Source organism: Anoplophora glabripennis, unplaced genomic scaffold (genome assembly GCF_000390285.2).
Source record: "Anoplophora glabripennis isolate ALB-LARVAE unplaced genomic scaffold, Agla_2.0 scaffold113, whole genome shotgun sequence".
NCBI classification, from domain to species: domain Eukaryota; kingdom Metazoa; phylum Arthropoda; class Insecta; order Coleoptera; family Cerambycidae; genus Anoplophora; species Anoplophora glabripennis.
Window position 1 is genome coordinate 858,857 of NW_019416240.1, and position 14,238 is coordinate 873,094.

At 32.9% G+C, this 14,238-nt stretch overlaps 1 protein-coding gene across 1 annotated transcript in view; it reads left to right on the forward strand.

Annotated features, from left to right (window-relative positions):
* Positions 1–14,238, forward strand: part of LOC108905973 (mucin-3A-like) — a 131,220-nt gene that overhangs the window by 111,724 nt on the left and 5,258 nt on the right. Inside the window, exons 4-7 of the mRNA XM_018709084.1 lie at positions 12,682–12,858; positions 13,021–13,129; positions 13,230–13,844; positions 13,902–14,193. Coding sequence (XP_018564600.1) covers positions 12,682–12,858; positions 13,021–13,129; positions 13,230–13,844; positions 13,902–14,193 — 1,193 coding nt within the window. The remainder of the gene's footprint in view (positions 1–12,681; positions 12,859–13,020; positions 13,130–13,229; positions 13,845–13,901; positions 14,194–14,238) is intronic.

The following is a 14,238-nucleotide window of genomic DNA, read 5'->3' on the forward strand; positions in this document are numbered from 1 at the left end:
AATCATTACACTTACAAGAAGTCAATAGAAAAAATTAATTAAAAATAATTCTTTGACGCCGTTTATTCCGCTAATTTTGAATTTAGGAAAAATGTTATAAGACTTGATGTGTATAATAATAAAGTTAGAGCGATAAAATTTCGAAATGACTTAATTTCATACATGGCGGTAGAAATTTAATGCCGAATTTGCTCAACTTTAAACCATCTTAACTTACTATTTTTTTTTAATGTGTAGTATAACAACCCTAGGTTCGACAAAAAACAATATATCGTAGTTGTGGCCAAAAACATGTGATCGTCATAAGGAATCCCTACGTTGTGTGTATTTATTTTTTATTGACCGGAAGGCGCTGGCTACTAACTTTGTAGAGGGGATGTATGGTTTAATTATATAAAACAAAAGCAGAGTAAATACACCTAACCTTTATTTACATACAATTCAAATTAAACATGTGACAAATAGAAAGAACAACAAAAACATTAACAACCATTTAACATAAAATGAGAGTGCCAGGCTCACCTAGAGCTCCTGTGGGGAAAGAGCATGGCAGAGAAACCCACGATCGTTGCTCTTACCACCCAAATATAAATACAAAACAACCGCTAACCAAAGGCATAAATTAAGAACCTTTGCTAATGATAAATAAGACCTGTCTCATTTAATGTGTCACTAAATGTCATCTGTTACCTCATATTAGTCATACACACTTCCAAGTAAAACTGAAGAGGTTTGGTGTTAGTTAGCCGGCAGAGCCGGAAGGTACTGGAGTCCCATACGGGAGGCAATCCAGCTATAGTTGAGATTTCGGAAGATCCTTCATAACACTGGAGTCCCATACGGGAGGCAATCGAGCTTAATCCAGATTCGTTCCGCACGGGCGAAAATGTTAGTAAACTCAACAAGGCTCGTATAGACGTATGACATAAAGTGAGCACAAGAAATTAAACAACTACTTAATCATGGTAAAACAAGTTAAATGTGAAATAAAGAAGTCGTTATTGCAATATCCGGGCGGTCACGACAATATACATATTTTAACATGTAATAAATAATGAGAAATCATCTATAATAATAATTGTAACAATTTTATATTAGGAAAATACACGCCCCTGAGCGTAAGACAATGAAGGCTAAACATATACAGAATTATTATCATAAAACATCTATAAACATCACAATCATAAGATTACATAGAACGATTAACAACAAAGTACTTAAAGAATATTACCTGCTAACTAATAACACTTTAAACAATTAATTTTACACTACTTTGTCACACTGCCCGTCGATCGTTTTACTACCGATCTCCACACTGTCCTCACTTCAACTACTTATCTTCGACTATTTAGGCTTCCTTCCAGAATTTCCTACCTAAGTGCCCGTTTTTTGTGCTTCCTTCTATCGACCGTTAATATTACTTTATCATTGTTATACAACACCTATGTAACAGGTGACGTGCAAGTTGATAAGATAAGTACGATTTTGCACAAATGGAACACCCTGTATATTTTTGAGCAACCTGATGAACAATTTTGTTCTCTTTCGAATGGTATAATGGTTGCCTATACCTATTCTTTCTGGTTTTTAAGGTATTTACTGTTTTTCGCGCAGTCAACGGATATCGCAGAATTTCCTGCGAAAATGGTTGTGAAATTTTTAGTGGAACTTCAAAACAAGCACCTAATCTGTCACCAGTTTATTGTAGTCAATTTAACACAAACAGAGAATGTTTATTTGAGTATTATTTATTGTTAAATAATGGAAAACGTTAACATTTATTCAAATGCTGACATTCTACATTTATTATTTATTCATGGAGAGTGTCACAAGATAATGAATAGGACTTGCAGGGTATTTAATGAGAGTTATCCTCATTTACTACCAATGAGTAGACGAATTATTTTTGTCCTGTAGAATTACCCTCGGAATATTATCGGACACCTTTGTAAAATAACAAAGTACATCTAGTTAAGAACACAAAATTAAAAGTCAACACTTCATTGGTTTTCATAGTTAAGACATAAGCCTTTAATTACAGTACATTAAAAAATAAATTAAGAAATAGATTGAGACACAAAAATAACGAACATTAAACTTGCGGCGAGAAATACGTATTTGAATTTTGTAGAAATATGGTCTTTAATAAAATAAAACATTTTTCACTTCTAACTAAAATGATTATGTACATAGAAATAATTTACTGGTGATTATAGAATGTCAGGGGGATGAGGAGACCATAATTTTTTTCTGTGAAAATACTTCAAAATTTCTTTTATGCATAGCCTAAAAAATGTTGTCTTTTTAACTTTTTTTCCTATTTCATATTAGTGTTTAAGAGTTGTGTGTAGTACAACACTGCATAGTTGATCTCCTGTTCAAAATGAATTGACAGACAAATTATGTTAAACATAAATAATACTACTATGAAATCAGTCGCCCTCAATAAGTTTTCTATTAAAAAATCGTTCATATTTACAATAAATTTGATTTTATTCTTATTTTTGCCAAAATAAACTATTACTTACATTTTCTAGTAAACTATATTTTTAATATTTTCTTTGCTGACACTTCAGCTAATGACTTTATTATAAAAATTCGCTCAGATTTGTCAACCACTGACTAATGGGGCAATGTTTTTTTGATTTTCCAATTTTTTAATACAATATTATAAATATAAAAATCATGAGTTAGCATTTTTAATAGTTGATAAGTAAAAATAAGGATACTTTAAAAGTTTTGTTAGTCCATTGAGAAGTTATATTTGGGGTTGCAAAAGTCAGAGCATGCAATTTTATTTTTTGGATGTCAAGAGGGTGTTAGTGTAAAGTTAAATCCATGTTTGTGGGGTCGCAACCCATGTGCCTCGGCCGCCATTTTGTAAAAAGGGCTGCGAATGGTTTTTATACTACTACATCGGGCAAACTATTCGTCGCACAGAAAATTTGTAAATAAATTTTTTGTTGCAAATTAAATTCTCCACAACTTTGGTTGTTCCGTAACTTTTAGACGTAGAACCAAAAATAACAAAGTTATTAATGAAAATATATAAAAATTTGGGAACCAGCACCCTCCGAGCTTCTAAAGTTGATATTCTGCCGATGCAAAGGAAACTGTGGAGCAATGTGTGGATGTCGGAAGGCAGGCCTCAAATGTTATGCAGTGTGCCTGAATTGTTCTGGGGAGACAGGCAGCAACATAATGGAGATATCAAAATTGATCGAGGAGAATTATTTTGAAGATGAACTGCCAACAATGACGCCACATCATTCTCCATCCATCAAAGAGACTGAGGACATAGTAGATTGGGAAATATATTTCGATATTTTTAATTACACTAATTATTATGTCAGTTGGAAAATGTCCGTGGATTCTGCCTACTAGGGATACGACGTAAAAAAATCGCGCCACCAGACTCTACCTCGTAGGGGATGGGGAAAAGAGTCAATAACTAATTAACAACATTGCAATGTCAATCATTAAAATGTTTCTTATAAAAATAATGGAAAGATGAGAGAAAACTATGCCTAGTCATTCATATTAATGTATACTTCGCAAGTTTCGCATCGCTGTAAAACCCTAATAAATAAATAAAATTTGAAAAAGGTTGTAATGGAAATTATTCCTTGAAAACCCCTCAATCAAAATGTTCTGATGTATTTTTTTTGTAAAATGACCAGAAAAAAGTTATAACGACCAAAAGAAAATTTGTTCCCAAATTTTTATCTATTTTCGTTAATAACTTTGTTATTTTTGATTCTAGGACTAAATGTTATGGAACAAAAGTTGTAGAGAATTTAATTTGCAACAAAAAATTTAAATTTTCTCTGCGACGAATAGTTTGCCCGATATAGTAAGTAGTAGTATAAAAACCATTCGCAGCCCTTTTTACAAGATGGCGGCCGAGGCACAAGGGTTTGCGACCCCACAAACATGGATTTAACTTTACACTAACCCCCTCTTGACATCCAAAAAATAATAATTGCGTGCTCTGACTTTTGCATGCTAAGCCCAAAAAAATGTAACATTTCAATGGACTATGTATAAATTCGAATTTATTCGACCGAAAGATTGATTTTTCTAGACTTTTCGCTAATTATGTTGAGAAAATAGATCAAGATAATTAACTTTTATCTACCATCAGACTATTGTCATACATTGTCATGGTTTTGAATTTTTACTTCAAAAGTTTTAATTGTAAATCTGAGAAAGAAGATTCTCTTTAACGATAAATAATTTTTCTTTGATAGTTCAATCCCACTTAATTCCAACACTGCTTTAGTCTTTGTTCAAATTCTACCAAGAAGAACTGTATCGTACTAAATTTTTGAGTCTTTTTTATAAAAACCGTGTTTTAATTTCAAAATTTGAAGGAACGTAATGACTTTAGGTATTTTTCAAGTAAAACATAATTTTTGTTCAACTTCATGAGAGGAATCAACCCGGAAAGTTTGTGGCAACACCATTGGTACACCCTATTTAGCCCATGGCTAAACATTTTTTTGTCTGGGTTAAATTTGAAAAAATTGTCATGTTCTTGACCTTTAGGGAAAGTGTCATTGGCAAACAAAAAATTTAGAACGTAGTACAAAAAATTATGTAACTAACTCTAAAGCAATATTTTTTATAGAGAATCAAGTTTTATACGAAGAAAAATAATTGGTTGACCTTTCCATCTTCATTTGCATTAAAAATTTGAATAAGTAGGAAGAAATGCAGTTAATATCAGTGTCACGTTGTCGAAGTATTAGTCATCTATTCTCTACTTTGGTAATCAAGCAAGACACGTCATGTAACCCAGCAAACAGAAAGAATTTGTCGAAAACGCCTTGTATAAACAGAAAAATTACACCTGTTTTATGATGTGTATCAGTTGTTCTTTAAACTCATTGTTTACATTGCAAAACAAGATATCGGCCTTCTGTCGAGATCATAGTTTATATTTTACACCTTACAATTACTCTCACGCTAACAGATGCAATTAAGTAATTAGAATCTTATTGTTTTTATTTCAATTCAATGGGAAAGGTAGATCGGAATTCCAGGATGCAGATAGGAAAATTAGTAATTGATGCGACATGTATTGCTTCTGTTTTAAAAAATTGGTTAAAATGTATCTATTGCCCATTTTCTTATTTGTTGTTACTTTCAAAAGGTGTACCAAAAATTTTACCTAAAATTTTAAAAACATGAAAGCGCTGTAAATGAAATAAACACTAAAATCCAAAAACTTCTGTATTTATCATTGAAAATTTTACACCTGTCATTTTAAGCCAATTACATACCATCATTTCGACAGTTGCCCATAGCAACCTTCAAATTTTTTCGGAAATTTTTTTCCTCCTGTCAAGCTAGGCAAACAAATTTAATAAGTGAAAATTTTTTTTACAGCTATCATATGGTTAAAAAATCAGGACCTATCCAGAATTTTGCTTTGTAATGTTTTTATTTATTTTAAAATAATAAATAGATACAAATAATTATTTACCAAATATTTGTTCCGAGATTTCTTCTATTAACGCTAAATGTTTTTGAAATTCTGGCTGGAACTCTTTTCTTCGCAACGGAGAGTAACGAGGAGCATAATTATTACCTTTATCTTTCATTTCCATCAGATGTCTGGGTTTCATAAAATGTATGTAATAATTTGATGAAATTTTGTTCTGCTGAGCCCTGGTTTTACGTAAAAAATATGGGATATCTTTCTCCAAAATCTTTTGAATAGCTGCGAAAAGGTTTTCTTGATGCGGACTGTGATTCCAGTTTTTTTCAGTAAATATGGCAAATACTTTAAATTTTTATGATACATAAGAATGTCCCCTATTTTGGTACAAGAATTACATATACTATAAGGTTTTGAATTAGTTATTTGGTTGTTCATTGCCATGATTTAATTGTAAACAATTAGAAGCTAAATAAAATGACTTTCAACGTGACGTATAGCGAAGACGATTTTGACATCACAAGCCTAAGCCTACTTGATTGCAGTTATGATTTTTTAAGAATCATTGATAAACTGCCATAAACATCACTCTTCCACAAAAACTTACTTTCCTTCTATTTTAGTAATACTAAATTAATTGTATTGCAAAGGTAAATATTTCAATTCAAAAATTACCTAAATGTCTCATTTATTACTAAAGTGAAAGGAACGTGTTGTTTTCTATGTTTTATTAAGATCCATTTTGTTTTACTAAGGATTGAAAAATTTTTTTTCAAAGTTTAGGCGTCCCCGTACTTATGAAAGTGAAAGTCTTAGGGCATGACAATTAATTAATGTATTAGTTTTACTCGTAAAAAATATTAACAAAATAATAATAATAAATGACTAAGTATACCTACATTTAATAATTTCTTATAACAACCTATTTAACCAGATATTAGGTACATTAGGTACCTACTAACTAAATATTAAAAAAAACATTACTTAATAAATAGAATGTCCTATCTAATTACGTCACTAGTATTTTGTTATTTTAACTAAAAATTATTTGTAACAATAAAAACACAATTGTTATAAACAATACTTGCTTGGCTGTTAGAGTTGTTGTTTGTGTGTTTGTGAAATTCTGGTTCCAGTCCAACGATAGATGCCGATGCCACCACACTGTGGTTACCTTTTTCCATTGACTTATTTTCGCCCTTCATGGCATTAATAATATCTTGATGATGTTCTATGTCCATTTGCAGATAAGGTTTAATGGATTGGCTGTTACTGTGCCCAGTTATTTTAATAAGTTCTTGCTCGCTTACTCCTTTTTTGACCAGGTTAGATACAGCTGTAGCCCTCACAGAATGGTTCGTTATCTTTATTTTCTTGGTGTCAATGCCTACCTTAGAGGCTGCTTCGTTAAACCAGGTTGACATCGTGTTTTTTCCAACAGTACAGTTTTTAAACCAATTCGATGATTTCCATTTGGGGTTCGGTGTTAGAAACAATCTGTCAACTTTAATAGAATTACCACGTTTTTCAATTAATTTATGAAACAGTCTAATTGGACAAACTCCAGGATTTTGTGTATTTTCAATTAGCCACTTGCTATTAGATATTTTTTTTGGTCCACCCTGTGCGGTCTTTGTAAAGATGGGGTTATACTCTATCCTGCCTGTGAAATTGTTTTTGTTGTCGAACTCTTTGGCAAAGTACTCAACTTTCGCAGCAGCTCCTTCTCCACCCCTCCAAGCTAATTCGTGGGAAGCGATGTAAAAAAAATTTTTTTGTGAACCACTTGGTGTATCCTCATCTCATATTTTTAATATTTGTTTATAATCTTCGCTTGTTAAAGCTGTCGCACTTCTCTTTCTTTTTTCTGGGTCCTTTTGTAGCTGTCATCTCTTCGCGTCGCGAGCTGCTCTAGCCCCTCTAAATTCCACATTGTTAAAAGGAAAATCAAATTGAATCTGATATTTTTCAAAAAAAAAGTTTGAAGTTGTTTTGCGGTAGAGTTCCATATAACCTAAAACAAAACAAGAAAATAATTTTAGCGGCTCAATATTTTTTGCAATTTTGCTTTTTTTTGTCAAATAATCTAAAAGCATGTAATTTACCTTAACGACAGATTCTTTGTAATCATCGGAATTTTTCTTTTTCATGTTAAACGCATAAAATTGATGCCAACGCAGTCATCGATATTGTTGGATCTTCAACATTGTAGGAACTTTCCGCACAAAAAACTAGAAACTGCCTCCATACGCTTAATTTCGACTTCTTCGTATTTTGGGGAGTTAAATTTGCCACTTCTGCTTTTATGTTTTCGGAATTTTCATTTCCAAAACAAGCCATTTTTGAATTAAAAAAAAAACGCGTGAAATGCGATTAAGTTATGTGACGTTTAAGAAGAAAAAAATATGTCATGCACCACAAAACAAAGTCTACCTGTCAAGCCAACTTTATTTTGGCGAAATAAGTTTCAAAATGAAATATGTCAAATTTTTAAAATAAATTTTGGTTGTAAAATTTTCTTACGGAAATTTTTCCTCAGTCACCCATTTTTCTAGAAAATTTTCAAAAAATGCGTTCCTTCGGAAAAATTTCCGGAAATAATTCAAGCACTAGGGAGATTATAAGTGACAATTTAACGCTTGTATAACACCCTGTATTTAAAAAATCATTAACCAAGTTTTGATTGAAGTTACAAATTTTAAATTTCTTCCTAAAAATAAATCTTATAATCCTTCAGCTGTTGCTTCATCATCGTTTACATTGTAGTAGACAGAAGCCGCACAGCCAATCCCAGTTTACATTATTATGAATGAGTTGCAAATAACTCATTATTAATTCAAAATATGGCCGTATAAAGTCATCCGCTCCGCTGCATCCGTACAAGTAAGGTAAGAGTGTCGTTCCACGTTTCACATCCTGTCACCTACTAGTACCAGAACATGTGCGATATGGTAATCAAATGGTGAACCTATTACTCTTGTAATGAGGAGAACGTAGAATGCCATGAATGCGAAGATGGTATATTTATGGTAATGGCTTTATTTACTGACGACCTGAATCGAAAAGAATACGCAGTGATTAGTGCTCCAGTAGACATGTAAATTATATACGAGGTGGATGGAGGATAATAGGCTGATTGAAACAACGTACAATTTATTTTTGGCATCGTTACTGAAAATATTTTGCTGTAAAACAGATTAATTGTATCGATCCTACAGATCTTATCAAATATCAGAACAACATAGTGACTATTCATTTTAAAAATATTCGCTTTCAGTTTAAATCTGATATAAAAGTTGCTTATGTAAAATAATTATATTGACAGATCTATTAAAAGCGATTTAAACAAATTTGGGAGTTTATAAATTCCAGACTTACACCCGGGTATTCTCTTCTATCTAAAAATCATTCAAACTCAACGTATTATTAAGAAAATTTGATATAAACTTCTGCAAAAAATTAAGGGAGCAAAAAATTTTCTAATTTTTAGTGATTTTTCAGAATGCTGTATCTCAGTTAAAAATGATCGTATCAAGGTTTAAAAAAAAGCATTTTAAAGCGCCGAGGGTCTAGTTTCTAAATTTCTTAGCTCAAAATTTTTAGGAGCGACAGTCATCGCGAAATTCTAAGAAATAAGACTAAAAATTTTTTTTTCAATTTTTTGCATTTTCTCGGTCCACGGGCTTGGAAAAATTTTTTACTCAAAAATCATGATATGGACTTGATAGCCTGTTCATTCAGCTTTAATTTCTTTTTTAAATTTTTCTCTACGTTAATTTGACCCGGAGATATTCGACTACGAATACAAAAGCATCCTTTTGGCTTTAACCATCGATATCTCAGCAACTAATGATCAGACAGAAAATTGACGGGCAGTTTCGAAATCTCGAATAAACTTCCTACAAGGCTATGTAGCGTTCTCGGAAGAAAAAAATTTTCTTTCATCCTCGACATTAACTTGAAAAAAAAAATGACTTTTTTTACTTTGAAAGTTGATAAATAAAATAAAAATGGTAAATGCCGTCTAGGCATGACAAAAATTAAAAAAATTGAAGTCTACAAAAACTTTTGATTAATTTTTTTCACTAGAATTACAAAAAATATTGTTAGTTTTGAGAAAAACTGTTTATTGGTTCCTTTGAATCAAATATAGAGTTAAAAAAAAACTGTTTTTTTCACACTTGTTAGCTTCATAAGAAAGTTTAGGATAATACGCACTATTTTTTCACAGATCGAGGACTACACTAATCTTGGGGGTATCAACTTTTAATCAATTTCGTTAATTCAAAATAAAGGAAATTACGGTACGGAAAGAGTACATCGCTTCAAAAATGACTCAATATTTTTATCTTGAGTTGTTAAAAAATAAAGAAGAGTAAATTTTCAAAAAATTTTCGAAAATTAAAAAAAAATTTTTTTTCAAAAATAAATATTTTTTCTTTCAAATTCGATGAGCAAAAATTGCCCAATTGTGAAAGAATTGCAAAAAAATTGAAAAAAAAAATCAAATTTTTCATTTTTACGAACGTTACAGGGTGCTCAGAAATGTAAATTTTGCTCCTTTAAATTTTTCTGAAATTTTGATTAATTCGGCGCTTTAAAATGCTTTTTTTAAAACCTTGATACGATCATTTTTAACTGATACAGCATTCTGAAAAATCACTAAAAATTCGAAAAATTTTTTTGCTCCCTTAATTTTTTGCAGAAGTTTATAGGATATATTAGGCGTGTCTCAGGGTTCGATACTTGGCCCACTGTTTTTTATTCTTTTCATTAATGATATCGCGAATAATGTCCACTTTCTGCTGTATGCTGATCTACTCTAGTGTGAGGTTTTTTGTAAAGAATCATATCGGTGTCTAATGAATTTCCTATTAACCGCATGGAATTAATCACGTGTCAGTGTAGTAATTATTATTATTCCGCAACCAATGTCAACCGTCGAATACAGATTTCCTAATCAGAGATGTAGCAATAAACTTGTATAAAAACACGCTGCAGGAATCTGTCACGAAATTGTTTTAATCCTGTGTAATATTGATATCTATTTTGTTTTGTCTATACAGAGCGTTATAAATCGCCGTGGCTAATACTACTGATACAATGAGACAAAGTTCAGAACTGACATCACAGCGGTAGTTTGCGGACAACATGATTGGTTTGCATTGCTGGACTATTTGCAGTACATATTTCGATTTATTGGCTCCCTGGTTTTATCATATTAATATATTGTTATGTAATTATTATTTTTGTGGGTGTATTATATGATATTATGTGTATGTGGTCCTCGGATAACTCAGAATAACAATAGGAACAATCACTTACCTTCAATGCTTAGATGTGAGTGCCATTCTCAAAATTTTTTTTTACTAATTTGAAATGAGGAAAAATCACAGAAACAGATGGAAAAGTTTTAAAAAACCGATCAATCCGTATTTTCTTTTTACCTTGTTTTATTCACTAAGTTTTTATCATGGACCTTTGCACTAATTTGCTAGTTTGCTGCGGAAAATGCAGGGCGACTCTCGTTATAAAGTTGATGGCACTGCTCCGATTTCAGCACTGCTTCAGTCTACTATCTCTTCCAACCACCAGCTCCTCACAAATAGGTCTTGTATAGGCTTTAACTTCTTGTTTGGGACCTCCAAAAGGAGAGACTACCCTCTGAGGAAGTATTGTAATGTAGTAAATGTATGAAATTTACCTTTTTTCCCCTGTCTTGTTTTATATCTTCTCTATAAGCGTCTTCAAATGTTTGTTTCTGTGTTTTCCGATTTTGTGTTACGTTTTATCAGATTTTACCCAAAAATTTGAGTGATGCAAAATTTTTAATAGCCTCTCTCTTCCAATTTCAAAATCAACTAACTTTTTTGTTTCCCCGTCCGTTTCCTAATGACCGCACTCGCTTAAATACGTTTTAAATTTTCACAGCACTCTTCCTATAATGCTAATTTTTAGAACTAATGAAAAAATCAATTCAACTTTTGTTATAACTAATTACTACTGTGTTAAATTTTTGTAATATTGTCTTTAATTCCCCTTTACTTTAAATTTTGATTTCATGTGTTGATTTTTAATTTATTGTCAAAGTCCTTTCCCTTTCAATTGGACCCCTCTCATGTAGGCAATGACATTGTACTTTGACAGCTGTCACTGTTGGAATCTATTCCTTCATTCTCACAATTTTATTTTCAATTCATACAATTATTATTACAATTTGCCAAGCTTTATGCAATCCTAAACAAATACTTATTCTACTGAGTGTGCGGCGATTTCCATACATCTCAATATATTTGTTTTATTTTTAATAAAATATATAAATTGATTATTTCATAAGGCCAACATTTACAATTACAAAAATATGTAATTTTTTCCTGAAATGTTATAATATAAATAAACGAGAGAAATCACTGTAACATTGAGTAACTTATTATAAATACCCAGTATTGATGCACGGTTTTTCAAATGGCCTTATAAGACGCCAATCAATTACAACCGCTTAATTATCGGGAGTTAATTACAATAATCAGCATAATTATTGGAGAATTGCGATGGCTTCCTACAAAGGCTGCTGCATAGGTTCTTGCGTAACTATTAGTTAACCCGATATTATTTTGCAGTTGCAATACAATCAGGTTGCGGTAAAAGTGTGCTAGATTAGCTATAATATATTATAAACAGGAAAAGTTAAATGGCCAAATAAGGGGCATGGAACTGGTTTCGGTCGATATTGTAGCATGTAAGCAAAGTAACGAGCACAATTTGTGAAATTCATCAGGCAAGTAATGAAAGCACAACATTAGTTTTGCGGCAAATATGCGAAAAATAATCTCAGTTTATTATCCATTTCAGTATCGCAGCCATTGTTGCAAGCCCGTTCTATTCTGGGAAAAAATCAACACACAATCAAATTGTTTGTTTATGTAATTGCCTCGCTGTGAAATTATGCGGAAATGTACGACACAATAATTAAAATATGGATTTGTTACGTTCAAATATATAGCTGGCCAATGGGTGTGTTGTGAATTTTATTTAAATCTAGTCATTATTCAGGAAAATGTAAATTCTTGCTTTCTCCGATTGTTGGGCAAAGTCTACTAAACAAATAAAATTTGTAGCATATCCTATAAAAATAGTTACACCACATCGCAATTGAAACAACCGAACTTTTTAAATTTAATTTACTAATTTTAATACAGTGGTAGTTCTTCATTTCTTACTAATGATTCTTGTTTCAGTATTTGGACTTCGATAATTTACCAGACACAAACTTCTCCTGTCTTGGCAAAGTTATCGGAGGTTATTATGCGGATTTAGAGACGAACTGCCAGATGTTTCACGTTTGCACCATTGGTCAACTGGACGAACCGATGGACATCCGGTTCCTGTGTCTCAACGGAACAGTTTTTGACCAGGTAATTACCTCCTTAACGCAAAAATGTTCTTTTTCCAATCATGCTTTATGGTCAATAACGCATGGAGAAAAACAGATCACTTTTTTCTTTGTATTCGAAGTTTTAATTCTTCTTTCAGCAACACCAACATGCGAACTAAAACATCTTTGTCTTTATTTCTAGGAAACTCGGGTATGCGAAAGGATAGACGAAGTTGACTGCTCAAAATCTGAACAGTTCTATGGTTTAAATTTAGAACTATATGGAAATACTCAACCACCTATTTTAGAAGGTAAACATTTGTATTTGTCATTCTAATGATTACCTATGTCGAACTTACCTTTTCGAACATTCTACATATCCTCCACTTATAAATTATTGTACTCTTTCAGATTCTCCAGAGACTGAACAGCCCCTAATAATAAAATCCACCACGGCGACCACTTCCACCACCACGTCGAAGCCGAAAGCAACCAACACCCACTTCTATACCAGCGCCAAACCGTCCACCATCACCACCCAAGCAGTAGCTCCCCACCATTTCCCGGTGGCGAATTCCCCGGACATCCGCTTTAATCCTGAGGAGATCAACATCAGTTTGCACCCTGGTGCTCCGCCCGACATAAGGACGAAACCCGCGACTTACCAGCAACAAAGTTACAGTGACAATAATAAGAATGTTGTAGTGACCACGCACAGTGAGAGTAGTGATGCTAAGAAAGTGTCTGTGACCACTCATTCTGAAGTGTTCGACGACGGGAAAGTGCTACAGAGTGAAGACTTTGCAGAGAGACCACAAACTCAGACGCCGAGAACGCAAAAGCCTCAGCATCACAACTTCGGCCTTAGCAACTCGCAAACAAGCAAGAACTTTCACCATTCAACACCCAGTGATATAAACTACGAGTTTACCTTCCGTCAAACTGAGCCCAGTTTCCCAGATTTCCACACTGAGCTGCCCCAGAGCTTCTTTCACTCAGATTTTCACACTGATCAAGATTATGCAGGTAGGTTCAGTTGAATAGGGATTTCGAGGTTGCCATTACTGTGTCATTCTAATGTAGGTCATCACCACAATCCCCAGAGTCAACAATTCAAGTCAAGCACGTTCCACGATGATTTCATTTCAACCACGAAGGGAGTCAACCATTTTCAACAGAAGGTGCCCACGACAGTTCGCAACATCCTACAATCTCTGAAACCGCCAGCACCTAACCAACCCCACCACTACAATCATCACCAGACTGAAAAACCGCAGAGGGTGCAGCTGCCTCTTCCCCTGTTGCCAACATTGCCACCTTTAACTTTCAGCTCTCCAGCCCCATTCGCACTTCAACATCATATAGACACGAAAAGGTAAATACAGAAAAAAAAGAGATATACAAATTAATATAATTGTAT